This window comes from Anolis carolinensis, chromosome 1, assembly GCF_035594765.1.
Source record: "Anolis carolinensis isolate JA03-04 chromosome 1, rAnoCar3.1.pri, whole genome shotgun sequence".
In the NCBI taxonomy this organism is placed as follows: Eukaryota; Metazoa; Chordata; class Lepidosauria; order Squamata; family Dactyloidae; genus Anolis; species Anolis carolinensis.
Genome location: NC_085841.1, coordinates 323,672,096 through 323,700,054, shown reverse-complemented (window position 1 = coordinate 323,700,054; position 27,959 = coordinate 323,672,096). Strand labels below are relative to the sequence as shown.

Here is a 27,959-nt window from a genome sequence, read left to right as displayed (position 1 = left end):
AAATATATATCCTTTTCCTACTCTTCCCTTCTATATCTAACTTCTAGTTTTGCCTCGGGAATATGATTGCTTGAGGAGCTTTAGGCTTTTGCCTTTCAGTTACCATCTTACAAAAAGTGCCTTTCAGTTCAAGTCTTTTGTTCTCATTACAGGTAAATCTCTCTAGTTCATATTTATTACTAAGGCGAGCAGTACTAGCTTGTTTGCATCAGCTTGTGCAGAGGGAGGCAGCTGAAGTTTCTGAACATGCAGTGGCTCTTGCTAAAGACAGCAAAGAAGATTTTGCTCCAGGTAATATTAAGCCTTTACAAATGAAAAGCTTTACTAATTTAGACTACCTGCCATGTTTTAAGGCTTTTTGTAGATTTTATCTTGCCAGACAGAATCCACTATTTCACAATATACAATATTCTAGGGTCCTCATTGCACAGTGGATGCTTGGAGGCAATCCTAGGAGACTTTTGTGTGTCTCAGAATCTGCTATAGTAATGTTTGGAGTCTAGGCTGAACAAACAGCCTATTACAGGTGAAACTCCTCTAAGACTGCAGAATTTCAGGATGCTTCTTGGTAGAGGGCTCCTAGCACAACCAGGAAAAAGGCATTGTATAGCTATTACATTTTTCTTCCTTGACAAATTTGATTTTGAGCAAAAGAATATGTGAGAAGTTGTGCAAAAACAGAGAATGGCTGAGTAGTGCATTATCTGGACTGCCTGTAAATTCCATAAACATGGCATGATGATTCTGCAATAAAAGTCTCATTGGGAAGCATCCTGAGCATAACAAGTTGCATGTTAAAAATGGGTTGTTGTTTTTTTTACAGCAATTCCCGTAATACCCTATACAGCATGACTAATGTCAAAAATGTGCCCATTGTATAAATTAGCATGGCAAGAAGAAGCATATCAGTTTCTCTTGTAACATCTAGTGGCTTTACATATACAATATAAATCCAGTCTTCCTCCTCTTTTGCTTGTTTTTTACTATGGAGGATTTAGAATCCTTCAGCGCATTTGTTTTCTGTCTGTGTACATAAATTAATAATTGATGCATCTATTTTGGGACACAGGAGTATATTTTTGGCTTCAGATTGTAACCTGAGAGTCTGCTGCCCTGATGTTGAAACAGCATCTATGTTTATAGCTCATTTTGTTCTGGATAAATGAATGTTAAATGATTCACCTTAAGAATGATTTACTAACACTAAAAATGGTGTGGGGTTGGAAAAGGAGGGAGTTACTGCAATGTAGGGAAGGCGTGCAGATGCCTGTTTTGAAGCATGCTATATGCACACGAATTCTGCTAATTTGTGTTCTAATGTTTGAATTAGCACTCTGAACTACTTGCATGATGAAAGTACTCATAGTGTTCCTTTAATTTTCCTTCTTTTTATAAACCTGAGAAATGGATTGATTAAGGTGGTTCATAGAGCTGGAAATATTAGGGAAACGGACTACCACATTTTTGCAGAGGCCTGAAAATTATTGATTGGGATTTAATGTTTTTTTAATTATTTATCAGTAAAAAAAATCACATCATATGCATGTGTCATTTTTATAGGTATTAACATCAGAGAAGTAGGACTTGAAGGGGCATTGTTAAGCCTGTTGGACAAAGAACTGGATCCAAAACTGTGCCAAGACATCCGAGAAACCCTGACCCATATGCTTATATCAATGGCTGTTGAAAAGCTCTCTTTCTGGTTGAAGCTCTGCAAAGATGTTTTAGCTGCCTCTGCTGGTATGTGCTAATATATTCTTCCTGGAAATAAGACCTGATAGAATTTAAGGAAAAGAATAATCTGACCAAGCTATCAAGTGGTCTCTTAACCTGTTGGCAAATAATAAATAATTTCCGAGGTCAAGGAAAAATAGAAAAGAGACCTGTGCTCTTTGAGACCCAACTGAAAGAATGCCTGCCTCTATATCATCTTAGATGTCTGATGCAAGTGAATTGAGTGATTCTTAACTATGCGATTCCCTTTCTAGGAAGGCTCTTTTAGGTGACTGATTGCATTATTTTCAAACAGGAGAAGACTTATTTATAACTGTTCACTGAAGGGTTTCAATAGACATTTAAAATGTAAATACAAGTCTCTGTTTCTTACTCGCCTCTCCTCATGGCTCAAGGCAGGTCACAGCACTGTCAAAACACACAAACATCACTAAAATTCTTTAAACACACATATTAAAATGAAGTTCAATAAAAGATACATATTAAAATGTATTTCTGTAAAATACATATTAAATACACAGGATAGAGATTAAACCTTGATGCATTGCTAAACAATGTCCCTGTCTATTTTGCCTTAATGCAGATTTCACAACTGTGGCTTCTGTAGACACCACACAAGAAGAAGAAGTTGCTCATACAGATGACGAATTGGCATTAGCTTTGGAAAATGATGAAAGATTTCACCCTTTCCTCCATCCTCGATGGTCTACTAGAGTTTTTGCCGCAGAATGTGTTTGCAAAATTATCAGCCAGTGCGAAAATGCTGGCAATGCTCATTTTGACATAGCTCTGGCACAGGAAATGAAGCAGAGAGATTCAAGAGGTATGTGTTAAAAGTTAGTATGCAAAGATCAATGCAACATTTTCCCAGAGTTCAAAATGTTGCTTAACTTATTTTGAGTAGTTTAATGAAATATGTGTAGGGTCTTTTCACAAATATTGTAGCAGATGTTTATTGAGATGAAATGTATGTGCTGAAGAATAGATTATTGCTAACATGATATCTATGAATACATATGTAATACAAATTAAACAATATTATTGAAGAAGAAAGGTTTGTGGCACTTTGAAGAACCACAGATTATTATGATATAAATCTTTCTGAACTAGTTTGTAGGATCAAGCATACTGAAAGTTTTTTTTTCTTCGTGAGGTTTGTTGTTCAGTGTATATAGACAAAGGGAGAGATGGAGGATAGTAAGAAGGCAGGCAGGCTCAGAAACAGTAAAAAATAAAAATCTGGCTTCTAATTTCATTTTAAAAAACCCAATGATCTTAATAAATTTGAAGTGGTTGTATTATTGTCTACTGTCACTATCATCAGTGTGATTTTTTTGGTATACATTCCACATTTTAATTTGAACTATCACTATTATTTTTACAGTTCAGATTTATTTGAATCTATTTTTCCTTTCTTTACACGCATACACATTCACTCTCTGGATATATAGAGTGAGATTTGTATATGTTTATGTGTACTGTGTTTAGTTCATCACCAGGAGAAAGGTAGGATATACATGAAATGAAATCAAATACATGCATTGCATACAGTTAACTGCTAAATGGGAATAATGCTTCATGTTTCTGTTGAAATGAACCTTAGTTTAAGCCATAATAAATCTGTTGATTTTAAGGTGCTTCAAACCCTTTGTAGTTTTGCTGCTACAGACTAACACAACTACCTCTTTGGAAATTAAAAACAGTTTTTCAGCTATTGTAAGCTTAAGACAAGCTGGAAACCTTCTGACTCGATGCAAAATGTCAACGGTGTGCAATTGTAGTTGTGACTTCCTGGTATAGCAGTTTTATTGTCTAAGGTTACACTGATTTGTGCATAAAAATATAAATCTGGAGTGATGGAAGAAGAGTGGTGAAAGAAATGGCATAAGTGGGTCCATACTGAAAAAACAATAAATATATTTTTCTTATTAGTAAACTCTTATTTTTCCTTTTTATTATTCTTAGATGATTTCTTAGTACTGCATTTAGCTGACTTGATCCGGATGGCTTTTATGGCTGCCACTGATCACAGTGACCATCTTCGTCTTTCTGGTCTTCAGATGTTATTAGTTCTCATTCGAAAGTTTGCTGCTGTACCAGAACCAGAGTTCCCAGGCCATGTAATTCTGGAGCAATATCAGGCAAATGTAAGTAGCTAAAGAGTTTATTGAAAAAAATAAGATTAATGATCTTGAAGACAAAAATTATCAAATTGTAAAATAACATATTTACATCTTATTTAAGAAGCTGAATAGAGTTAGTAAATATGGCCAAGTTCAACGCTGGAGTTGTAGTAAACCAGCACTGGAAATGGTCCTACACGAAAGCATATAGAATCATAGAATAATAGAGTTGGAAGAGATCTCATGGGCCATCTAGTCCAACCCCCTGCCAAGAAGCAAGAAATCGTATTCAAAGCACCCCCGACAGATGGCCATCCAGCCTCTGCTTAAAAGTCTCGAAAGAAGGAAGCCTCCACCACAGTCCAGGGGAGAGAGTTCCACTGCCGAACAGCTCTCACAGTCAGGAAGTTCTTCCTGATGTTCAGGTGGAATCTCCTTTCCTGTAGTTTGAAGCCATTGTTCCACATCCTAGTGGCAGCAGAAAACAAGCTTTCTCCCTCCATGCTAGGATATCAACAGCATGTTTTATAAAGCAGTAAACTATTTTCTTGTAGTAGGCCAGGTTGGTGGGTAATCTCTTAGCATGCCAAAATTATACATTAGGCGACCACTTATCTGACCATAGCACTGCTGGAAAAGTGGAAAGTTGAAAATAAAGCCAGTCTTTTTTTTCCTTTTTTTTTTGCTTGCAAACACATTTGGGCTCTCAAAAAATAAATAATGTTCAGATAGTCCTCAAGTTACGAACAAGATAGGGTCTGTAAGTTTGTTCTTAAATTAAATTTATTTGTAAGACAAAATAGGTATCTTTTTAAAGTGTAACTCCAGGTAAGCTTTGGATAACATAGGGAAGGGTTGGCACCACTATGGTGTTGGTTTTAATGTCTGTGCCTCTGTTCAGAAGATTCCACTTCACTGTATTTTCCTCATGATTATTGGATTTTGAAAAACCTGGCTTGTTGTGGAAATAAGGATTGGTGGTAAAGCTTCAGTGGAGAAACCTTTTCCCCATGAAAACTCTTTCAGGAGTGAATTAGTCTTCCAAAGAGTCAATTTCTCTCACTTCCTGTTGTCTCAGCCTCATTCTTAACCATGAGTTGTTTGGAAGTCAGATTTTTGTAACTCGGGGACTGCCTGTGTACTGTAACATGTGTGCAAGCAGTTTCAAACAAGTCTTGTAGTTAAGATAAACGGATGAAGGAGAAGATCATAATCAAATCAATAGAATTTGTCTGTAATTTAAAAGCTTTGAAAAACAGATTGTGAAAAAGTGATGCATCCAAATGCAAGGGAAGACTACATAGGACATATCCACCCTCCCTCCTCCCCACAACAATCCTATAACTATGGGTTGCCTGAAACTATGCCAAGGGCCTTGTGCAACTTTTTCTCTGCAGAGTCCTCATTTCTGATAAGAGAATAGCTATGTAGAGGTTCTATATTTTGTTGTAAAAGGTGTAATACAAACCATCCAATACATTACATCATTTGAAATATAAAATGAATTTCCCCATTTTGTGTAAGAAGCTGCTATATATATAACAGCAGCTCACCATGTGATGACAGCATATGGAGTGATTTTAATCTAGTGTCTAAATTAGGAATGATTTTGCAAGTTTTTAGTTTCTACAGTGAAATAAATGTTAATGTGGGATTTGTGTATAGATAGTGTTTAAATGCAATTTGTGTCTTGCATGTATTGCATACTGATTGCATCATCCAGAGTGTACTAGTCTGGACAGAGTTAATTGCTAAGAACCTTGATGTGTGGCTGGAACTGGGGAGTGTCCAGACACAAGTGTGTATGCTTTACTGATTACATCAGTTGGGTTCTGTTCTGCTGAGAAGTCAAGTCCTGTGTCCATTGTCTTCAAGTCTGTTTGTCTTTATTACTGCTTTCAGTAAAACTTGTACAGTAGAGTCTCACTTATCCAACACTCGCTTATCCAAAATTCTGGATTATCCAACGCATTTTTGTAGTCAATGTTTTCAATATATCATGATATTTTGGTGCTAAATTCGTAAATACAGTAATTACTACATAGCATTACTATGTATTGAACTACCTTTTCTGTCAAATTTGTTATATAACATGATGTTCTGATGCTTAATTTGTAAAATCATAACCTAATTTGATGTTTAATAGGCTTTTCCTTAATCTCTCCTTATTATCCAACATATTCGCTTATCCAACGTTCTGTCGGCCCATTTACGTTGGATAAGTGAGACTCTACTGTATATAGTTTTACCATCGTCTCTGATGTCTCTTCGTGCTACGTTCCTCTGACTCCATACAACTACTGCTGCGTAAATTTCTCTGACAATAAAATCACATGCATATCACCTGTTACTACTTCAAGTGCATTATACTCAAAGACAATACACATTTATAAAAAATTAGATGAGCCAGTTTTCCAAAATTAGTTATTATGCTTTAAATGCAATTTAATGTTAACTAGAGAACTATTGAGTCAGTGGATCTTGACAAATGTTGATTTGCTAGATTCCCAGTGATTCATCAGGTCTACTCTAGTTGGGACTAACAGTTGGATTCAGGGTTCTGATAAAATAATTTTAACTCTCATCATTTGTATTAGGTTGGGGCAGCACTTAGACCAGCCTTTAGCCCAGAAACACCACCAGATGTAACAGCAAAAGCATGCCAGGTACGTTTAAACAAAAAAAATCCTTTTAATGTAAATTCCATCAACTGTTGGTCAAAGTTTCTCTTTTATGTGCTCAGGGAACAGCAGACTACCTCTGTGATTGTACGAGAGTTATTCTCTCATCCCCCAGTAATCCCTGTATATTCCCCTCCTCAAATATCTCCAGATAAGAGAGGAACCTGCCAGAACGTTTGTTTGGCTTTGGTATTGCAATGAGGGCTTCAGAAGGAAGGGAAGATGTTTGGGCCCTGTTTGTTATTCAGATTTAGACTGATACATTTACATTGGCTCTTAAATATGGAAATGTTGAACTCCTGAATGTAGCATATGGGTATGCATAATGCACAAAGACCTAATGGAGTCATCACACTTCCCTACAAAAGATTTGTAAGCTTTTTTAAGAAATTAATTTTTGAAACTAGTTTCTCATAATTCTGACTACTGAGTTAAACAATCAGTAGTCTTGCTGTTCTGAGGGAGTAAATATTATAGAAGTTTCATTCTGGAGTAATGGGATTCTGTGGGTTGCTGAGGTGTCTAATGGATTTCATAACTCAAATGAATAGTGCTTTTGTGAAATCCCTGGTGTCTCCAGAGAATGAAGAAATGACCTGGCTGTGTTGATATCATCACTCCAAAGTGGCTTCTCCAGCTGTGCATTATTCCTTATCATACCTATGACTCTTAAGTGTGATAAAATGGGTTGGTAGATGTATAGAATGTGAATTCAGGACAAATCTGAAAGAACACATGGATAAAGTCATTATTACTACTTTCTGTCAGTGGTGGTGCTGAACTGTCCTCAGTGGAAATGCAAACTCATCCATTAAATCTAACATATTTTCTAGATCAATTTAAATTGCAATTTATTCCTAGCTATGGTAATGAAACTGTCTTGATTATCTTTGCTGGGAAGGAGATGGGGTAATGAGTGCTGGACCACCTTTCTGTAAATGAACAAGTATTCAAACACAAGGATAATGTCACTCTTTGGAAAAATACTTTGCAGCATTAAGAAAAATAAGCATACTATTACTATCATGCTAGGTTTGCAGTGCCTGGATAGCAAGTGGTGTAGTAAATGACCTTAACGATCTTCAGAGAGTTCATCAGTTGCTGGTGACATCATTGATTAAAGTACAGGCTGGAAAAGAAGCACAAAGTCAGCTGTACAATGAAGCCACGTCAACTATGGAGACATTGGCTGTTCTAAAAGCTTGGGCAGAGGTATTTCAAAAACATGTGTTTGGAACTGTAATTGTGGGTCAAGATCCAAAAGCACTACAGGTTGAATAACCCTTCTCCAGAAAACCAAAATGCTGTAAAAGCCAAAAATATCCACATAGTTGGCTGAGATAGTGATAGCTTTGTTTTCTGATTGTTCAATATATAAAAAAACTTTGTTTAATTCAGAAAAGTATTTACAATGCTGCATATAAAATTCTCTCTAGGCTATGTGTATATGACATGTAAGTGAATATGAAATGTAATGTTTAGACTTGGGCCCTATCTTCAAATATTCCATAATAATTTTTAAAATAAAAAATCTTCCGGTCCCAAGCATATCAGAAAAAAGATATTCAACCTGTAGTATCTAAAACGTGGAACTGTATCCTTATTGAGTCCAAATCAATTATGTTACGTTGAATATGTTGTATACTTTCCTATGAAGAAATATGCTTTTAATTGAGTTATTTTTAGCAATTGTCTGCTTCTTTTATTCCAGATAGTGCAGAACCATTATCCATATGCATATTGGATGCTAACCTTCCTTATGTTAAATCTGTGGCTTAGAGAGTTTGCTTTCCAAATAAATAGGAAATCTCTCACAAACACACAGACTCGGGTTCTGCATTATAAATGATTTGTCAAGAAAACAATCAAATGAAGATCACCATCATTTGTCATTAAATTGAGGGAGTATGTGGAATGTTGTTCTGGCGTTTTTCAGTTGGGCCCATTATTTTTATATTATCTACTCATGAAGTGGTTAGTAGTATATACTAATGGGGTGATTCATGTTGCATGTGCCTGTAGCTGAAGACACTGCCATTGCTTTGTCCCCCACCCCACTGCTTTTCCAAAACTCATAACAAAGACAGAGCCACTGTGCATGCTTTCTACTTACTCTTGTAAACCTGTTTCTCTGTGGGTAGAGAGGATGAAATTTGGCTGTTTTCCGTTCTTCTCATTCCTTCCCCTATACAAATTCAATTTGTATTAGACAAAAATGAGAAAAACAGCTGGAATAAAAACTAGTTGTTTTGCTCTGCAAAATACAGAATGGCTACTTTAAATGAGAAGCAATGGAGATATATCTTTCCTTATCAAAGGCACAGTGTTTAAAGGGTTGGAAAGAGGTGCTGTAGGGGCCATTAGAACACATGGCTATTGCATGAACTTCTATATGTACAATGTATTTATGACTTCTGTTGGATGATAGCCAAAGATCCATCTAGTTTAGCATTCTGTAATGCTTGAAGACAAAACAATTTCCACTATTTATCCTGAGCACATCTAAGGCAATCTATGACAAATTGCCTTAGAACTTAAGGTTCCATATAGCCATTAAGACAAATACCATATTTCTTCAGTTCTAAGACACCATCGATTGTAAGATGCAAACTAACTTATGTTCCAATTTTTGAGATGTTTACATGTGGAAAGACGTGCTTCTTAGAACTGAAGAAATACGGTAATAATGAACTCATTTGTGATTAATCTACCAAACTCTCCTTTAAGCCAGCTAAGCTTTTGCCAGTACATCTTGTGGCAAGAATGAAGTAAATTCCTTCATTTTTTTCAAAAAATGTAATTTACTAATGTTTGGAATAATCATAACCAATGTGCATGATTAAAGATGATATTTAGAGTAAATAAAAAGTGACATCATGATAGTAGTATAGTGTACTAGTTTTATAGTTAGCACATATTCAGGACTACATTTACCAAGCATTTAAAGTAACATTGAGTGAGACTTCGCTGCTTAATGCCACTAATCTAATGTGTAGTATGTTAGAAGGATGCCAGATGTCATAGATTTAGTCTCTTTTACATATGGACATGAAAGGTAATTCTGAAAAATGAAATTGGTGAGCATTTGAGTAATGAAATACTACTAGTGATTTTAGGATGCTGAAAATTACAACTGGGACTTAATTAGTTTCATCCAAATTCTTATTGGGTGAAATGCAAACAATTTTGTTGTTACAGGTTTATATAGTTGCAGTAGAAAGACAGAAAAAACAAAGCAACATCAGTAGGCTACTGTTTGCCACAAATATCAGAGAGGAGAGTGATAGGGATCAAACCTCTTCAGTGGATGACCTTCTGCAGTTAGTTCAAGCAGACCTGGGAAATCTGAGCAAACTCTGGCTTGCTGCACTTCAGGATTTTGCTCTCTTAACTTTGCCTTTGGAATACATCTCTCAACTTCCTATTGAAGGTAGGAGGCAAATTGAATGATAACGTTTTTCTTGAAAGTATTTGGGAAATGTATATTAATTCAGATGCCACATAGCTTGGACCTGAAATGTGCTGATAGCATGATGCTGAGAGCAATAATAACATTTAATCAACGGATAAATCAACATTTATGCAGATACGATTTCTTCAGTACATCTACTCTAATCATACCCATTTGGAAATGGGAGACTACCAACAAATCCCAGGTGTTGTGGACTATATTTCAGCAGAATCAGCTGGCAAAAACTTCCTCTGCTGCAGCAGATTTGTAACTGGTTGCATACAATTCCCTCATTATAACCAATTCAATGCTACTAATTTGTGGAGATTTTTTGTGCCCCCCCCCTCCCACAAACTGAATATATTTGAAGAAAGGGCTTTATTAACATGATGTACTATTTCAATGTATATTGTATATTGTTTTAATGTAATTCATGGTTTAATTATTGCTAAATGGTAACATTGTATGTGTTCATCCATATTGGATCTGGTTTAATTTAAAGAATGCATCTTGAGTCCAGTTCAGGGCGAGGGGGAAATCAGATTTAAGGTTTATAGATTGCAAAGTGAAACTGATAAAGTTTAGTAAAATAGTCTCTCGGATTTTATGAATAATATTACTTGCAGAGAATGCCTTGCCAAGTCCTATATGTTTATAGAAAAATGAAGTACATTTAAAACAATATATCCCTATAACTGCTGAACTTTTATTTCTTTTTGTAGGTGGTGCTTTCTATACTGCAGAGACAATTGAAAATTCAAGACCACACTATCAAAACTCCTGGGCTCTAATTCTTTATGCTACAGCATTGTGGCTTACCAATACAGGTTTCCTTATTGGTGATTCCGATGAAGGCCTAACTAATCTGTCTCGACCTGTCACTCCAACTACTATGTGTCAAGACTCAACATCTAAGGCTGCTGTAAAGTCACCTGAAGATGTCAATACAGAGAGATTTCATCTTATCCTGGGTTAGTGAGTGGGTGAACTTTTTAAATATTGTTTTGCAACATTTTTGTCTGGTGTCCTTGGAAATATCAATGTAGACTGTTAACATATATGTCAAGGTCAATATGCCAATCTTGATCAAATGATTATGCTATACTGAATTATCTTAGCTGACAATACTTAAAACAATATTGACATCAGATCTGAAATCTAATTCTGAATTCCTTTCCTAGCACATAATGTATTCTGCAATATCCTAGGGTTTGTAGTTTGAAGAGGTCTCTCTGGATGAAAAATAAAAATACTACCGCATTCACTGTGCAGATCCTAGAATTCCACTGCATGTTGCCGTGGCAGTTGAAATGGGATCAAAGTGCTTCAGTTTGTGTAGTGTGACAGGGGCCCTAGTCTCCAGAGTATGTGGTTTGCTGCTGTAGATTTTATAGTTATAGATTTTATGAATCATGGTTACATATTTTGTCAGTTGTATGGTGTTGTTTTGGTTATTCTTGTCTACCTCTAGAAACATGATTTTAATTCATTAGATTAATAGTTATTCTCCCCTCTCTTTTTCAGGAATTAGTGTGGAATTTCTCTGTTCTCCTCGATCAGATGCAGCAATGGAAGACATTACTTCTTGTTTACATGCCCTGCAGGCAATGCTTGATGTTCCTTGGCCAAGGACTAAAATTGGTAGTGATCAGGTAAAAGTCTAATCTGGAAAATCTGAGTTTGAACAGTTTGATTTTATGAGAGTTCCTTTTGCTTGACATTTCTAAGAAACAGCTGCTTCTGTTACATCCCATCATTATATCCTTATTATGCTTATAATGTGATGTTTAAATTTACTTTATTATTTAGGTTAATAAGCAGATAAAATAGATTAAATTGAGGCAAAACCATTTCATGCAGGAGTAGGCAGTGTCAGTAAAATGTAGCATTACTTTCTAGGACATGCATTGGTTCCCATAATAGTAAGTCCGTTTTGATAGTATTTTCCTATTATGTAGCCTATGTGTGTGTAGTAGTCGATGGTCTCAACATAAGTCATGAAGCAAAATACGTTTCACTCTTATTTCAAGCTACCTAAAGAGTTATACTAAGGATAAAATTTGACAATTTAAAAGTTAATGAAAAGACCTTGACCTGTTTCCTCATGTAGGAATTGAGTGTTGAGCTGCTGAATGTTTTGCATCGTCTAATACTGACCAGAGAATCCCCTGACATTCAACTTGCTGCTCTAGAAGTTGTTCAACACATTCTTTTTGCAGCACAAGAACATGTCAAGGAAAAACGGAGAAGTGCAGAAGGTAAACTGACCAAATTTTGATAACATTTAGCAAAGGATTCATCCTGCTGACTATGTTTGAAAGTAGCAATTTGATTTAGGCTAGCATACATTTGCTAGAATTAACACAGGAGCCAGAATCTATAGCATCAAATCGGGTGTGCTTAGCAGACTGTAATAAATTTGCCTTGTGCAAGCTGATGTGCGGGGACAACAGTGATAAGAGGAGGAGTTGCCTGCTCCAAACCAGCTAAATCCCTGAGCTTGACTCCTTGCAGCCAAAACCTTATGGGAAGAGTATCTTGACAAATATCGTGTGATTTTGCAATGTCCCCTCCAATAGGGCTGCGCTTCAAGAAACAACCACCTGAGAGCCAGCCAGCCTCTGGAGTGTGGAGGATGACAGCCAACTCCTTCTGCTGTTGTCACTGATGGTGCTGTCATCATATTTTCCATCCCCGTTGTCCCATCCCTTGTGCAGGCCTTCCACTGCATCATGATCCCAATTCACTGTGCTGTTGAGGCTTTCTGCACCTCTACTTCAAAATTAATTTTTTTAACATACATGCTACACAAGAGAAAGTATGCTCCCTGCACACTGTGTAATTAAAATCTAGAATTCCTTACTATGGGAAAGTGGTGATGACCAACAACTTGGACAGTTTAAAAATTGAATTGTACGTGTTCTTGGAAGATAGATCATGGTGGATAAATGCTACCTGGAATCAGAAACAAAATACCTCCTTTCCAGTTGCTGGGTTACAGCAGTGGGGAGAGCTATTATAATCATGCCTGGCTTGTGAACCTACTGTGGGCATCTGGTAGGAAACACAACGCTGGATTAGGCAGGCCAGGCAGTATGTCTGATGGAACAAAGCTGCTGTTCTCAGGACAAACAGACAGTGCAGGTTTCATCTCTAGTTTTGATCCAGTAGAACAGGCACAGTTGTCAGGTTTCAAAACAGTCTAATTATTTGTTTCAAAGAAAACTCACACTGTCTTATAGATGGTACTTTATCTGTAAGCAAACAGTCTAAACATCTTCCACGTGGCATTCATTGTCAGAACTGAGCTATTACAACAGCAAAAAGGTTCAATCTCTTAAACTTATCAATCCTAAGTATAAACAGTATTTTGTTGCTTCCTGGAATGTCCTAGCCAAATGTTTTGGAAAAATTGTCTCCTTTAAACCTTGTCAGTATCTGTAGCCTATGTCCCATGTTGACATCTATGGCATGACTTCTAATGGGTCATGACAACAATTCATAAAATTCCATATTCTGGATAAAAGATTTTTCAATCCCAGACACTATTTTTCTTCTGTCCTTCTTCATGGTGAAAGGGCATTTTCACACAGAAGTCTCTTTCTGTGCATAAATTGCTCTTGCTGCATTAATGTAATAATTTTATAATTCTATCCATATCTATATATATAAATGAGTGATGGAATCCCGGCGACGAGCAAAACAACACAACTAAACACCCTCCAACCTCAAAATTTAGCAGCACAACCCCTCATCCATGCCTCTAGGTTCATACAACAAAAATAAACAACAGGAACCACCATGGGGCCTAAAAAAATCCAAAAAACAAAAACGCTTCATGTGCGCCTCCGCCAAAACGAACCCCAGGCACGGACAGAACAACCCCCACCCCTCCCCTCAACAGGCTCTCCTGCGCACTCCCCTTTTCCTGCCCCGAGGCACTGCCCACCAACAAAAACTCACCCAGCGGCCCTCAACATGGCACCAGGGAGGAGGGACCAGCAAGGCCTGCACGGAGCTCCCCACCGCCACCCTCCTCCCTGGCCACCCTCCTCCGGGACCTCCTCCTCCTCATTGTCGTCAGGGAAACAGAGCGAGGTGGGAGGAAGGGAGAGGCGCCTTGCCCACGTCGCCCCGTCAAATAGGCACACCGATGCCACGGAGGTATGGAGGGGCGGGGGCCAGGAGGAGGGGGAAGTAGGAAGAGTTCTCCCTCAGTTACTTTCAGTTTCTCCTCCTCTACACCTCAATTATAATAAAAACAATCACAACCACAACAATAATAATCAACAGCTTCACAGGCAAGAAGCACCCAGGCACTGAAGCTGCAAGGCCATTCAGTGCTAATCAAGCTCACCAATGGCAACATTCACACTTGGCCTCCAAACAGACAATACAGTACACTCTCACTTAGCCAAGCTTCACTTATCCAAGGCAGTCTGCCAGTTAGTAGTCAATGTTTTCGAACTAAATGTTGCAATGTTTGCATGCTAAATTCGTAAAAACAGTAATTAATACATAACATTACTTTATATCATATGTAATAATTACTATGGTCTAATAAGAAAACAGAACAATACAATCTCTAAAATCAGGACACTAAATACAAAACAACACTCAAAAGACAGGGACATTCCAGACATGGGAATTCCACACAGGAAACAATCAGGCCCAGCTAACACCTCCCAACAAAGGATTCCCTCAACCAGGAAACAGCCAGGCCTCGAACCTCCAAGGCCATTCAATACAAATCAAGGTAACTAATTGCAACATTCATACTTCCTGCACTCAGACTATTCATTCCTATTCAACCTGCCCTACCAACAATTCCACAAGGTAGAAAGCGGCCAGGCTTCAAAGCACCAACACTATTCACTCCTCTTCAACCTGTCAAACCAATATTTCCCCTACATAAAAAACCCTCACGTTTGGAAGCCATCAGGCCACTCCGTCCCATTCAACCAGCCGAAGCAAGGAGGCCCCTATAGAGAAAGCACCCAGGCTTGGAAGCAGCAAGGCTATTCAGTGGAATTCCAAATGGCCACAGCAACGCGTGGCAGGGCACAGCTAGTACATACTAAAAGAAGAACAGCGCAACTAGTTGCTATTTATGAAGATGAGTATGTTTTTAAACAAAAGGGCATTTGTTATATATCTTTGTCTTTTTTTTTCATTTTAGTTGATGATGGGGCTGAAGAAAAGGAAACTTTGCCAGAATTTGGAGAAGGAAAAGACACAGGAGGACTGATACCTGGAAAGTCCTTAGTCTTCGCAACCCTAGAGATGTGTATGTGCATTCTTGTAAGGCAGCTGCCTCAGCTTAACCCAAAGATAACAGGTAGTCCTGGAATTACAGCTGGAAAACCTCAGTTATTATCAGAGACTGGAAGCAAGCTGGTGTCAGCAGCATTAGGAATCCTTTCTGACGTTCCAGGAGTTTGCTCACCAGAAGGTAGGATGAAATATTACAGTATGTTTTAAATGGGAGGGATTAATGAGGAGATACCCTGGAGTGTAGGGGAGAGTGCCTTGTGCCATTATATATTTAGGCAGGACATTGAGACAATGTACTCACAAGTTGTTTTTAGCCATTAAAAACAGGTTGTTGAGCCAACAAAGAAAGCAAACAACATGCAAACAGTCACCTTTTGCTTTAAAAAAGCAGTATATTTGTAGCATACTCAGACATGATCATGATTTGAGGTCACACACTACTGATCCAAATAGCCCACTGATGGACATGAACCATTTTTTTTCAAACAGGCTGCAGTTTAAGCCTATGGTATACTATTTTTCTTATTGACAGTTCAAGAATTGTTGTCTAGATACAGATATGGTGCCATGGAATTGTTTTTCTTCCTCCTTCCTGTTCCTAGAAAATTAGGGATGAACCTAATTGCACATACACCAAATATTGTACACCTCTGTCTCTCTCAACTAAATATCCTTTGATTGTTCTTAATTAACACTCTGTTACAACCTATCTCTCAATTTATCTGTTTGATTTACATTTTGCCTTTCTCCAGAAATGGCAAGTGTAAATCTTACACTGCATTTTAGTGTAAATCTTACACTAAATCTTACACTGTAGCATACTATTAAAACGTACTACTGGGAAAATCTCTGGTGGGGACCACTATGCATATCTAATTCCTTAGCTTTCTTCTGTGGTGAGTGAGTAAAAAGGTGCCTGAAAGAGCACTCTCTTTTAGCAGGAGAGTCAACCTTAAACAAGAGTAGCTGATAATAAACCTTGCTGAATAAATATTAGTAAGATAGTAAGGTTGACCTTTTCCCCAATCTTGTGATTGCAATATTATTGTTTTTCTATTTCTCTGGAATACTTGTCAGTTAACATTTAATAACAAAATATCCCTTTTTTCATGTCTTGCAGGGAGCATTGCTGTGCTTCCTACTATATTATATCTGATTATTGGAGTCCTGAGAGAAACTGCTGTAAAGTTACCAACTGGCCAGATACCTTTAACTGTTGCTGCATCTCTACAAGCTCTTAAAGGAGTGCTGTCTTCTCCCATGGCCCGGGCTGAGAAGAGCCGAGCTGCTTGGAATGAATTGCTCTGTAGTGCTTTGGTCTCTATCCTTAATTTTTGGAATCAAGGTACGTCAGAGTGTACTTTGGTCAGCCAAAGAGGAGGAAAGATTTGCCAGCAATTGAATATGATCCATACCATATTTATTTATTTATTTATTTATTTGCAGCATTTCTACCCCGCCTTTCTCACCCGAGGGGACTCAAGGCGGCTTACAAAATCTGGCAAAATTCAATGCCAATAACAAAATTCAATAAAATAAAACATAACACATTTAAAACAGTTAAGCGTTACTTAATAAAAGCAGTATACAAGCTTAAAACATAAATAGTTAAATCCATTCATCCAGGAACTTTGAAATGAGTGCTGCTTTATATGTAATACTCAAGCCAATAATACATTGGTTCTTGATGTTTGTTCCTCCAAATGTTTTGTATTTATGCTCTGAGAATTCTTGATAGAATCCCATGCAGGTTGTGGCTTCTCAGGTATGAAATACAAAACATCTGGAGATTCACACATTGAAGACCACCTCATCAATATACTGTCTCATCAGAAAAAGGCAAGTAGCCACTGGGACCTAGATAACTGGCATTCAAGGGGTGAATTTCTGAAAAGTGCAGGGTGCTTACTGATTTGTACTGATATTTGTAGTACTTGGTCATAGAACCTCTTTTGCTTCTTTACTAGTTGGCTTTCTTTACCCCCTTGCACTTTCAGTTCAATTTGGCTTACACAAATTTTATACCTTGATAACAATTCCTTTTCTTCTTTATTTTTTCTAAATCTGTTTATACCCAAACTCTTCTTTCTCATTTTATTGAAAATCTTTTTACTGACATTTTCCTTCTGATTAACTTTTAAAATTGAATGTGTTGAGGATTAGCTCTGGAAAATATCTACAAACAAGTAGAGTCAGACCTCCACATTCGCTGAATTTAGGGGCATAGAATCCCCAACAAATGAAAAACAACAAATAAATTGCTATTTTTTACCCAAGAGAACATCTTTCTTCAAATTTGTATGTCTTCCAGCATAACTTTGTAGTCAACCTCAGATGGCAGCTGAACATATCATTGCATTGGAGGACCTAGAGCAATGGTTCTCAACCTGTGGGCCACAGCCCAGCAATGGGCTGCGAGAACAAAAATCTGGTTCGCAAACCTCCTTCCTCTTATTAATGTATTTTACTTTATTAATTGTATTTCCACTCCTTTTGACAGGTCTGACCATTGCATTGGATAGACCACATTAGCTCTAGATTATTAAATATGGTTTTCTGTGGGCGAGCAGATGGTGACTACTAGATGGCATATGTTCTGTTTCAGCAACTAGAGATGATGTGGTCTATCCAATACAGTTTTCTGAATTAGCACCCCAAATAATCAAACGGAATCTAAAGTTGACCAAAAACTGATTTGTAACCCTTGGTACTAATATTGGAGAGTGCTCCCTGATCAAAGTGGGCTCTGGTCAAGTGGACCCTGGTCAAAAAAAGATTGGGAACCACTGACATAGAGATTTCTAGAGAGAACATTTTAATCATATCTGCAAAAGTTAAAACCGCAAATATGAACAACTATATTGTATGAACTTGCCATACTAAGACCTTCAATCTGTTTAGCTCAGAGTTATTCGCTCTGGCTGGTAACCATGGTCTCAAATGTCAATCTTCCCCAAGTTTTATCAGGAGATGCCATTGATCAAAATTGTGGCCTTCACTACATTGACTGTGTGCTCTGCCACTGAGCTGTGACCTCACTATGTTTGTAGTTGGAAAACCAGATCCCAACAAAGTACACTGATTATGGTCAGTTCTCAAAGTCAGGTTTCCAGCAACCATTCCAGTACGCACCTCAAGTACACCAATGCTTAGCAACTTCAGAACTGTGAATCCAGGTAATCACCCTGTCTCTGTCATCCAGGAAAAAATATTCTTCATTCGCAGAAAAAATAAAAGTAAATATGCAGAATTTAACTAACAATATTTGAGTTTGAGTCCCTTTTGGGGTGAGAGGGGTGGGATATAAATATGGCAAATAAATATTTTGTTACTTTGTAACCTTGATGTTATACAGATAAGTAAAATAATCAGGTTGTGCAATTTGGCTGGACCACGATCCGTTTTTGGTATCTGAATTTTGGTGGGTACCCAGATCTGTTTTTGGGAACATCCCGAAATTAGTTAATGGGCAAAAACTGTTTTTGGCTTGGCAACGAAAAGATCTGGGAAGATCCAGCCCATTGCGGCTATGGGGAACTTACGTGGCTCCCCTTTCCGGCATTCGACTTAAGAAACCACTCTTCCTGGGATCCTTTCTGTTGGGAATCTATGAGTGGTTAGACTAAAAAAAAACCCTCTCTTGGGTGACTCCACCAAAAATATAGCAGAGTGCCAGAAGCACACTTCACAACCAGCAGAAACTTACAGCTGGGATAGGCCTCTGTTGATTACAATGGCACAGGATTGCAGAGCCAAAAATATAAGTTCAAAAGTATTTATTGAAGTAAAAGAAATACATTCTGGATAGGAAAGTTCTTGGAGCTTAACTAACTTTCTAAAACACATATTCTAAGGAAGATAAAAGATAAATATCAAAGAATATATGCTTGCAGCTACATATTGCCTGGAGGATGGCAAAATGCTTTCTCACCGGAGGAGACAAAAGGCAGAAAAGAAGGAAAATGGAGGCCGACCATGTGGTCAAAGCCTAGGCCCAAACAAGATGGCAATGGAGAGGAAGTTACCTCATACCTCAAAGAGATCACATTTCTACATCTTCAAATGGGGGAGGAAATAGTAGCAAACAGGAAGGGAGGAGTAGAGACAGAAAGCCCCTTCTATGAAGGCATGCATAGGAATAGGGAAAGGAATCCCTCATTCTAATCCAGTTTTCCTAGTCTAGCTACTCATTGGGGACTGGAGACTTGTGGAGTCCAGGATGACACCCAACACTTTCCCTTCTGTCCTTTGAGGAGACCTGGATTTACAATGAGGGCTTACCATCCTTCCTGGGATCCTATCACTTCTGTCTTTCAAGGAGACCTAAGTTTAAGACAAGGGCTTAAGAAAACACCCTTTCTGGGATCCTTTCCCTTCTAGCGGTTGCTTCCTTCCCCACACTTCACATATAGCCAAAAGAAACTGAAAGCAGTAGTTTTTCGGCATTGTTCTGTTGTGACCGGAAAAAAAAATGGCAGTGGAGTCCATACCATTACGGACATCTGAACCATCTGAAGACCATTTTTGAAAACAGATCCATGCATAACCCTATAAAACAACCTACTGTGTCTTACATCTGCTCTATGTGGAATAGATTGTTTTTATCATTCGTAGATGGTGCCCACCAAGAATTAGATCAAAGCAGCCTATTGGCTGCCATCACAGTATTTATTTTGTCCGCAAGTCCAGAAGTTACTACTGTGGAGTGCCTTCAGATGAGTTGCATTGAAAAGTTTAAATCTGCAATGGAATCTAAAGATCCTGTTGTGAGTACAGTACACTGTTAGATTTATTGTTAAATCTGCCATTGTTCTTTGTGTGTTTAATGTTCAACTTTTCCACTCAAGGAGGGTAGCAATAGAAGGAATTTACTGTTAGAAAGGGTGGTTAGGATACATTTCTCAGTACAACGTAACACAGGATTTATCTTTTCAGGCTTTTTAAAATATTTGTCTGTCTGCTGTTATCATTTTCTACCAATAAATGTTAAGCCAGTACAGAAATATGTAAATTAAATTCTGAATGCAGAATTATTACACTTGCTTTGAAACGTTTAAGCAAGTGGCAAAAATGAGCACATGTTCATGTGATTTTATTTATTACAGCATCATTAAGATAATTCTGTGTATATACAATTTTCTACCATGCGTTATTGATTTGTCATAGTTGTTTATAACTTATAGAGCAAGTTCTTGTAGTTCATAAGGAGATGAGATTGTCACTTTGGATTTCTTGGTGTATTATACATTGACTTTCTTACTTTCCATTGATCGCCTCTCCTCTGTTATTGGACTGAAGTATAGATTCTTCATTCGGCATTAGAGAGGCCTTTTGCTTCTGATAGTTTTAATAGTACAATTGAGTCTTGCATATCCAACCTTCGCTCATCCAACATTCTGTATCATCCAATGCAGTCTGCCTCTGGCCCGGATCCACAGCTGTTTCCCTAGGCAGCAACGCGCAGCGGGCCAACACGCCCAACAACAACACAAGTGCAGCCATGCTCCCAAACAAGTGGCAGACTTGTTGTAAAACGTGATGCTTTGGTACTTAATTTGTAAAATCATAACATAATTTGACGTTTAATAGGCTTTTCCTTAATCCCTCCTTATTATCCAACTTTTTCACTTAACCAACGTTCTGCCGGCCCGTTTATGTTGGATAAGCGAGACTCTACAGTATATAACACAGTCACACAAATTCTAGTCCAAATTTCAGTTACCTCTTTTTTCTGACTTTGAACTATCTTGATTTTTTAGATACAACTTAAATGTTACCAGCTGCTACTGACCATTTTTCAGTATCCAAACAAAGCAATCTCATATCCTTACATTCAGTCATTAGCAGCATCAATTGTGAACAAACTTCAGGAAACAGAGAAAGCTAAACCTGAGAATTCTGCTGAACTTCAAGTTATTCAAGAAGGAATAAAGGTGGTGGCTGCTATTATACCCCTTGCTCAGGAGGAACATCGTAAGTGTCCACTGTAGAAGCAAACACATTTAACAATTGAATTACTTGTAGATGAAAATAGGAGTTTTGATGCAACATCACTCCCTTAATATGCTTAATTATATTTTTAATTAATCTAAAAATAATGGAGAAAATGTTTGCCCAAGATCATGCTTCTGGGTGAAATGTAGCATTGTGTGCCTTCAAGTCATTTCTGACTGTTCATGTTCCTACTGAAAGTGAACCTGTTACAGATTTTTTTAGCAAGATTTGTTTGGGGGAAGGGGTGCCTATGAGAGATCACACATTTCCTTGGCTGAGCAGATATTCAGACCTCAATCTTTCATGTTTCATAGTTCAGCACTTAAACCACTAAACCATGGTAGGTTTCTGAGTGTAGGATGAGGGGAATAATATGTTTGGGGGAGTTTCCTGCTCTGGAAGTTCTTAAGCAAAGCTGGATGACTATTTGTCAGTAGTGCTTTGTTTGTGTGTTCCTGCATGGCAGAAATGGGTTGGACTGGATGGCCCTTGTGGTCTCTTCCAAGTCTGTGATTCTTTGATTCTAGTATTAAGTTCTACTCTGACTCCATTTGGATAATTAGAAATATTTTCAATCAACATTTTCTGGGAATACTCCCCAGGGTACAGTTTTTCTCTCATTCATCAGTTTAAAAACTTCTATGCTAGGCTTTTAATATAAATGTTAGTAGTATGGTACCAATTCTGCTCTCCTAGAACCTTCCCCTTCTGTTCTACCAAGTCTTATTTCCAAACAACTGAGTGCTTAATAAATCCAAACCGTTATTTTCTGACTATACAATTAAATTCCTCAACTCTGTCCCTGGCCTTGATCATGTAACAGGTAGAATCGATATCACAATCACTCAGCAATCTCTACCATCTTTATGAACCTTTAACAATATTTTGCTAAGGAGAAATACCCATATGCTTCATCTGATGAAAGTTTAAATTGTAAAACATTATGATGCGCCTATTAACACATACAGCAGTTTACCATGGTCTTGCTGAATAAAATTATTATAAACAGATAGAACTATAACACTTAACTTAGATTTCTAAGTTGAAACACATTTGATTCCAATTAGTTTGGTTCCGTTGCATCCAGACATAAAATATCAGATTCATAATGGTATAGACTGCAGGCAGAGTCATATCTATATCTACTATGTGTGTATGTATTAGTTTCAACTTCTGTTGGTTAGAAATACCTTTGTCCACTTTGTAGAGGGTAAATACCTTAAGATAAAAATATTATTGGAAGTTGAGAATTCTCCTTCTACTCCAGAATGTTGGTCTTTGAAGCCCAATATTAAAAAGCAATCAAGAGGTGAGAAGGCATGCAGCCATAGAGAGATAAAGGGTTTCCTGTCACTGTAAAATGAGTTGGGCAAAATGCTGCTCTCCTTGATAGTATTGGACTGCAATTCTCACGATCTTTTCATATTAGTTATTCTGGCTATGACTAGTAGGACCTGTTGTCAGGTAACATCTGGAGGGATTTACTCTGTCTATCTGTCTATCCAAAACCACTTTTTAGCCCCTTCAGAATGCTCCAATACAAGGCTTTTGCATATATGTCGCCACTGCCTATATCTCAGGCCCGCCTTGTGGGAACAAGGGAGAGGGCCTTTTCTGCTGTGGCCCCCCATTTGTGGAACTCACTGAAATCAGGCAAGCCCCCACTCTTTTAGCCTTTAGGAAAGATTTAAAAACATGGCTCTTCCTGTGTGCTTTTGGAGAGTAACTGTTATACACAGCCCGAAAGACATACAACAACCCTGTTATACACTTCCTTTGTTACTCCCCCCAACATCTATCCTCTAGACTGTTTCTCTATCTTGTGTCTCTGTTCCCCGTGGTTTTTATTCTTATCTCTTTCTCACCCCAAGTTTTATCTGAGTGTTCATGCGGCCCGCCCCGTTATATTGCTTTTTTGACTTTGTGTTGTACTGTACATTATTATTTATTGTATTGTTTAATTGTATTATGATATGTTGTTTTTATATTTTGCTATATTGTATTGTCCTCGGCATGGCCCCATGTAAGCCGCCCGAGTCCCCGTTGGGGAGATGGTGGCGGGGTATAAATAAAGTATTATTATTATTATTATTATTATTATTATTATTATATCCTCACCAACTGTAACTGAAAGAGCATAATCCTGTACATAATCACTCATATTTAGGATTTCAGTCTAAGAATAGCTACTTGTGAATTTAATCTATACTGAGGACTTCCTGATTTTTTTAACTTTCACAGGATCTCAACTAGTGGCTTGCTTTCTACCAATCCTAATTTCTTTTCTCTTGGATGAGAATGCCCTGGGATCAGCTACAAATTCAGCAAGGAGTCTGCATGAGTTTGCTTTGCAGTATCTGATGCAGATTGGCCCACAGTATTCCTCAGTCTTTAAAAAACTAATGGCTGCCTCTCCACCAATGAAAGCAAGGCTTGAATCAGCCGTGAAGGGTAATCAGGAAAGTATCAAGGACAAGACATCCCCTCGACACTCAAAGAACCCTGGGAAAAGTGCAAGCATTCAACTAAAGACCAACTTTCTGTGAAATTGTTTTTAAATGTTAAGCACTTTGATAATACTGAAGAGAGTCTTCCTTTTTCTCATCATGAAGTTGATTGTTGCTTTTCAAGTTTAATACCTTGGAAGTCAGAGCAGTAGCCCAATTCCAGAGAACTACTAATCAGATGATCAGTCAATAACATGCATGGCTATGGCTGCTAGATGTGGAATGGGAACAAATATGCTGAATCAATTTACATAATAAATACCAAATCCACAAGAGGTTCCCTCTTGTCAATCAAAGTATATAAATTATAAAAATATTGTTTCAGCAATTTTACATTTGTTTCATGTTTTTAAAACACTATGCCATTTTGAGAAAAATATATTCCAAATGCTTTATGTTATGTTGGAAGCTTTATATATTTACATTAATAGAATCTCATATTTGATACTCATATTCACACAAATAAATGGAAAGGATATAATTCCTGTGATTTATCAGTGCAAAAATGCCATATGTATATTTCTGTATTTTGCTTCATATTCATGTAACAGCTCCTAGTGTGGGACAGTAAACCCTTTCAAAATATGCATTTGGACATTTTAAAAATACTTTGCAAGTGAACCACTTCAGCAAAAATCTTTATACTCATATTTTTGGTTCTAACAGAGTACAGTCAATGTGCATTTCAGATGACAAACAGGCTAAATGGCACATAAAATGGCTCACTGCTCTGACAAATGAAAGGGGTTACTAGCTCAGGGATGCTACAAGGGTGGAACATGAAGTGTGACTATGGGCACAGACACATACAGTTGGGATGCTCTTTAGTCTTCACTATCAAACTACAGCCATTGCTAAAAATGCTAATTATGCTATCACAGTATTATTAAATTACAATTTTAATCCCTCAATTCCTTTCAATTCTATCATATGTTCTCACTGCTAATTTAAGAAATATCATTATGTAAAAAATAATAAATGTTCTTGAAGTCCCTAAAATTACTAATATTCTAGACCTATATTGAAGATCTTATTAATTTTCTTTAAGTTCTCATGAATTTTTATATTAGCAGCTTTATAATGAGACACTTACCTTACAGCTATTTGGAGATTTTATTTACAAATTAAAGCACATATATTTGTAACTGAGGCCTTATTCTACCCACAAAGTTCTATCTATTCTGTGAATTTCAAACATATCATGGCAGGTAGACAACTGAAGTTTACATACTGTGTTCAGAATATAACAACTGTCTGGGTCCAGAGTGCCTTTTGCATAAGGCACATGGTTATTTATCATGTTCTTCATTTCATAGTATTTCCATAGGTAAAATGATGCATCAATTATGCATCAGATTCATGTTAATAAGTAATCTTATTAAGATTGGCTTGACTTATGTTCAGCTGCAACTGAATCATGAGAAGAAACAACAAAATGGTACATTTTAACAATGGGTCATCTTTTAAGATAGATGTCTAGCTATTAATTGCTTTAGCTATTACTTTAAGAATCATATTGGCAACTGTTGTGTTTTTTAAAATGTCAATATTACTTGAAGTCAAACAAATGCTAGGACGATTATGGTATTTCCACCTAGTAATTAGTGAAGGGATATCATACATAGAACTTATACTCAGGAAATGGGTACTGTATTTTATTATAAATTTTGTACATAAAACTGTAAATTGTACAGAATTAACCATTTGAATAAAATTCTAACAAGTCATTTTTTCTAATCTGCATAAAGATAATTTTCCTCACTTCAATCTGTGTGCTTGCTAGTTTATTACATTTTGAATTTTAGATTTTTTTTCTTAAACTACAGTCTCTGCCTTATGTATGTTATTTCACAAATAAGTTTTTAAATATTATTTTTCCATCTTCCTACATCTATAGTACACTTGTATTTAACTTACTGGCTTGTAAATCCTCAGGTTTGCCTTTTCATATAACATCCCAGTAGTAGAGTCTTTTGGGGTAATATCAGAGCCAGGGTTAGGAAATGAAATGTATGATCTCTGGCCTGGATAGAATAGGCAATATTTAAGTGAGGAAGACTGTTAGAACAGATACTCCATTATGCATCCCTTAAGAACTCTGCTGTACCAGATTTAAAATGCCCATGCATTTCATGTTTTTCTAACAGGGATGGTGCTAAAAGCAAAAGGAATATGAAGTGCATTTTTCCCATTCCATGTACAAAAGCCAATCAGACTTGATGCTAAATCTTACTTTAACAATGTCACTGTAACACTGTCCTTAACAAAACCTAGAGGCAGCAGGCAGATGACATGGCACACAGCTATTCTCCATGGCATCCACTCCAATCATTTTCTTCCTAAGGCAGCCACTTTACTCTGCCTAATGTTAGGGGTGCCCCTTATGAAACTATCATGTATTGTTGAGAGGCAGAATGCTATCAAGATGAAAGTTTATTTATAGATTTGAATCCCATTTTCAGCAAGGGACTCTTAAAAGCAGCTCACAACAAAAGAGGCAATGGATATATACAGGAATGAATACACTCAAGTACTATGTTTTAAAAGCATGCACATATACTAATAGGAACAGAAATCTGATGTCTTGACATTCTTCTGTTATTTCTCAACATGAATCAAGTATATGGAGTGAAAAAAGCTATTCTAGAAGATGCAAGTTCCTGATATCCTGCCCCTGCCCTCTGCTAGACTTAGATGTATCAGTGTTATCCATCATGAAGTTGTTTTATTCTTTTTTTAAACCATGCTTAATCTTAATTTGTGTTTGACAGTACCAAGTTATAAAAGTAACTTTGCATTGCAGACATATCAAAGTGATAAAATTGTTCAAGGAAATGTTGAAATGGAGAATGACAGAGATACAGCCAAAAGATGAGCTTATGGAAAAATAGCATTTTAATTGCCCAGAAATCTGGAGTGGGGTATCCACCCAAGTTTGGAATTAATCACCATGCAAATTTAGGGCTAAGATCATGCTTGTGAGTATGGAAATACATTTCCACATTGTTTGACAATATACTTCGATCTTGTCACATTTGCAATCGAACAGCAATATTCTGAACAGAGTTGTTGGCTAAGCCCCAGCCATCTCTGGTTTGTTTTGTCCTGAGTTTGCTTATTAGTTCTAAGCTCTATTACAAGTTTGGTGGGTAGTCAGCTCCTCTAACCTCCGGATGATTTCTCATAAGTGCCTACTATCAGCTTCAGCTGTTGCACCAGCTGCAACCCATCCTACAGCTGGAGGATCTAAAAATGGTAATGTACACACTGGTAACCACAAGGCTGGACTTCTACCAAAGCTTGGCAGCCAGACTCATGACTAGTATATCTAGAAGAGATCCAATTACACTAATATTATAATCACTCCATTGGTTACCAGTTAGTGTCCCAGCAAGAAATAGTGTTGGTTACTACCTTTAAACCTCTACATTGTTTCTGTCCAGGTTACCTGTAGCATGGTTGCCTCCTGTATAATTTACCAAATAAACTCAAGACTTCTGGCGGATATGTGCTTCTGTCAATCAGCCAGGGCAAGGCTGGGAACCACCATCTGAAGATCATTTTCTTCAGCTGTCTCCAGATTGTGGAATGACCTGCCAGCTGCATATACTGTCAAAAGAGCAGTCTCTTCTGGGAAGCCAATCCAGACAATTTTTAAATTATTAATTTTAGCGCAATGATTGATTGTTTTAATATGTATTAGTTTTATGGGATCCTTTAACTGATACATATTTTAATTTGTGTTATATACTATATTTTAATCTGTCATTGTTCTCTCCCTTGACTCATTGGAAAGCAGTTAAGAAATGAATATCATATTTATTAGTAACTAGCTTAGGTACCTGGTGATGCCGAGATCAGGTTTTTTGCAATACTACTTATGATAAATAGTAATTGTTTGCTTTGATTGTTTATGAATACTCCAATTAGAAAATGCTTAAGAATGTGGATGAACTACAAATCCCAACAGCGTGGATCAATTCCCCCCCAAATCCTGCCAGTGTTCAAAGTTGGCCATGTTGGGTATACATGCTGAGCTTGGCCCAGATCTATCGTCAGTTGGGTTCACAATACAGTAGAGCAGGGGTCCTCAAACTTTTTAAGCCGAGGGCCGGTCCACAATCCTTCAGACTGTTGAGGGGCCGGATTATCATTTGAAAAAAAATACAAACAAATTCCGATGCATATGTGTTAT

At 37.3% G+C, this 27,959-nt stretch overlaps 1 protein-coding gene across 2 annotated transcripts in view; it reads left to right on the top strand.

The window, feature by feature from the left end:
* Positions 1-25,531, top strand: part of heatr5a (HEAT repeat containing 5A) — a 78,913-nt gene extending 53,382 nt beyond the window's left edge. For both annotated transcript variants that reach the window (XM_062968242.1, XM_008103399.3), the window contains 15 exons: positions 153-291; positions 1,561-1,740; positions 2,318-2,557; positions 3,700-3,881; positions 6,455-6,523; positions 7,571-7,750; positions 9,737-9,968; positions 10,712-10,960; positions 11,514-11,641; positions 12,100-12,247; positions 15,169-15,441; positions 16,384-16,608; positions 19,878-20,029; positions 21,023-21,236; positions 23,499-25,531. In XM_062968242.1, the coding sequence (XP_062824312.1) occupies positions 153-291; positions 1,561-1,740; positions 2,318-2,557; positions 3,700-3,881; positions 6,455-6,523; positions 7,571-7,750; positions 9,737-9,968; positions 10,712-10,960; positions 11,514-11,641; positions 12,100-12,247; positions 15,169-15,441; positions 16,384-16,608; positions 19,878-20,029; positions 21,023-21,236; positions 23,499-23,803 (2,916 nt within the window). In that variant the 3' untranslated portion in view covers positions 23,804-25,531. The remainder of the gene's footprint in view (positions 1-152; positions 292-1,560; positions 1,741-2,317; positions 2,558-3,699; positions 3,882-6,454; positions 6,524-7,570; positions 7,751-9,736; positions 9,969-10,711; positions 10,961-11,513; positions 11,642-12,099; positions 12,248-15,168; positions 15,442-16,383; positions 16,609-19,877; positions 20,030-21,022; positions 21,237-23,498) is intronic.
* Positions 25,532-27,959: the final 2,428 nt, after the last annotated feature.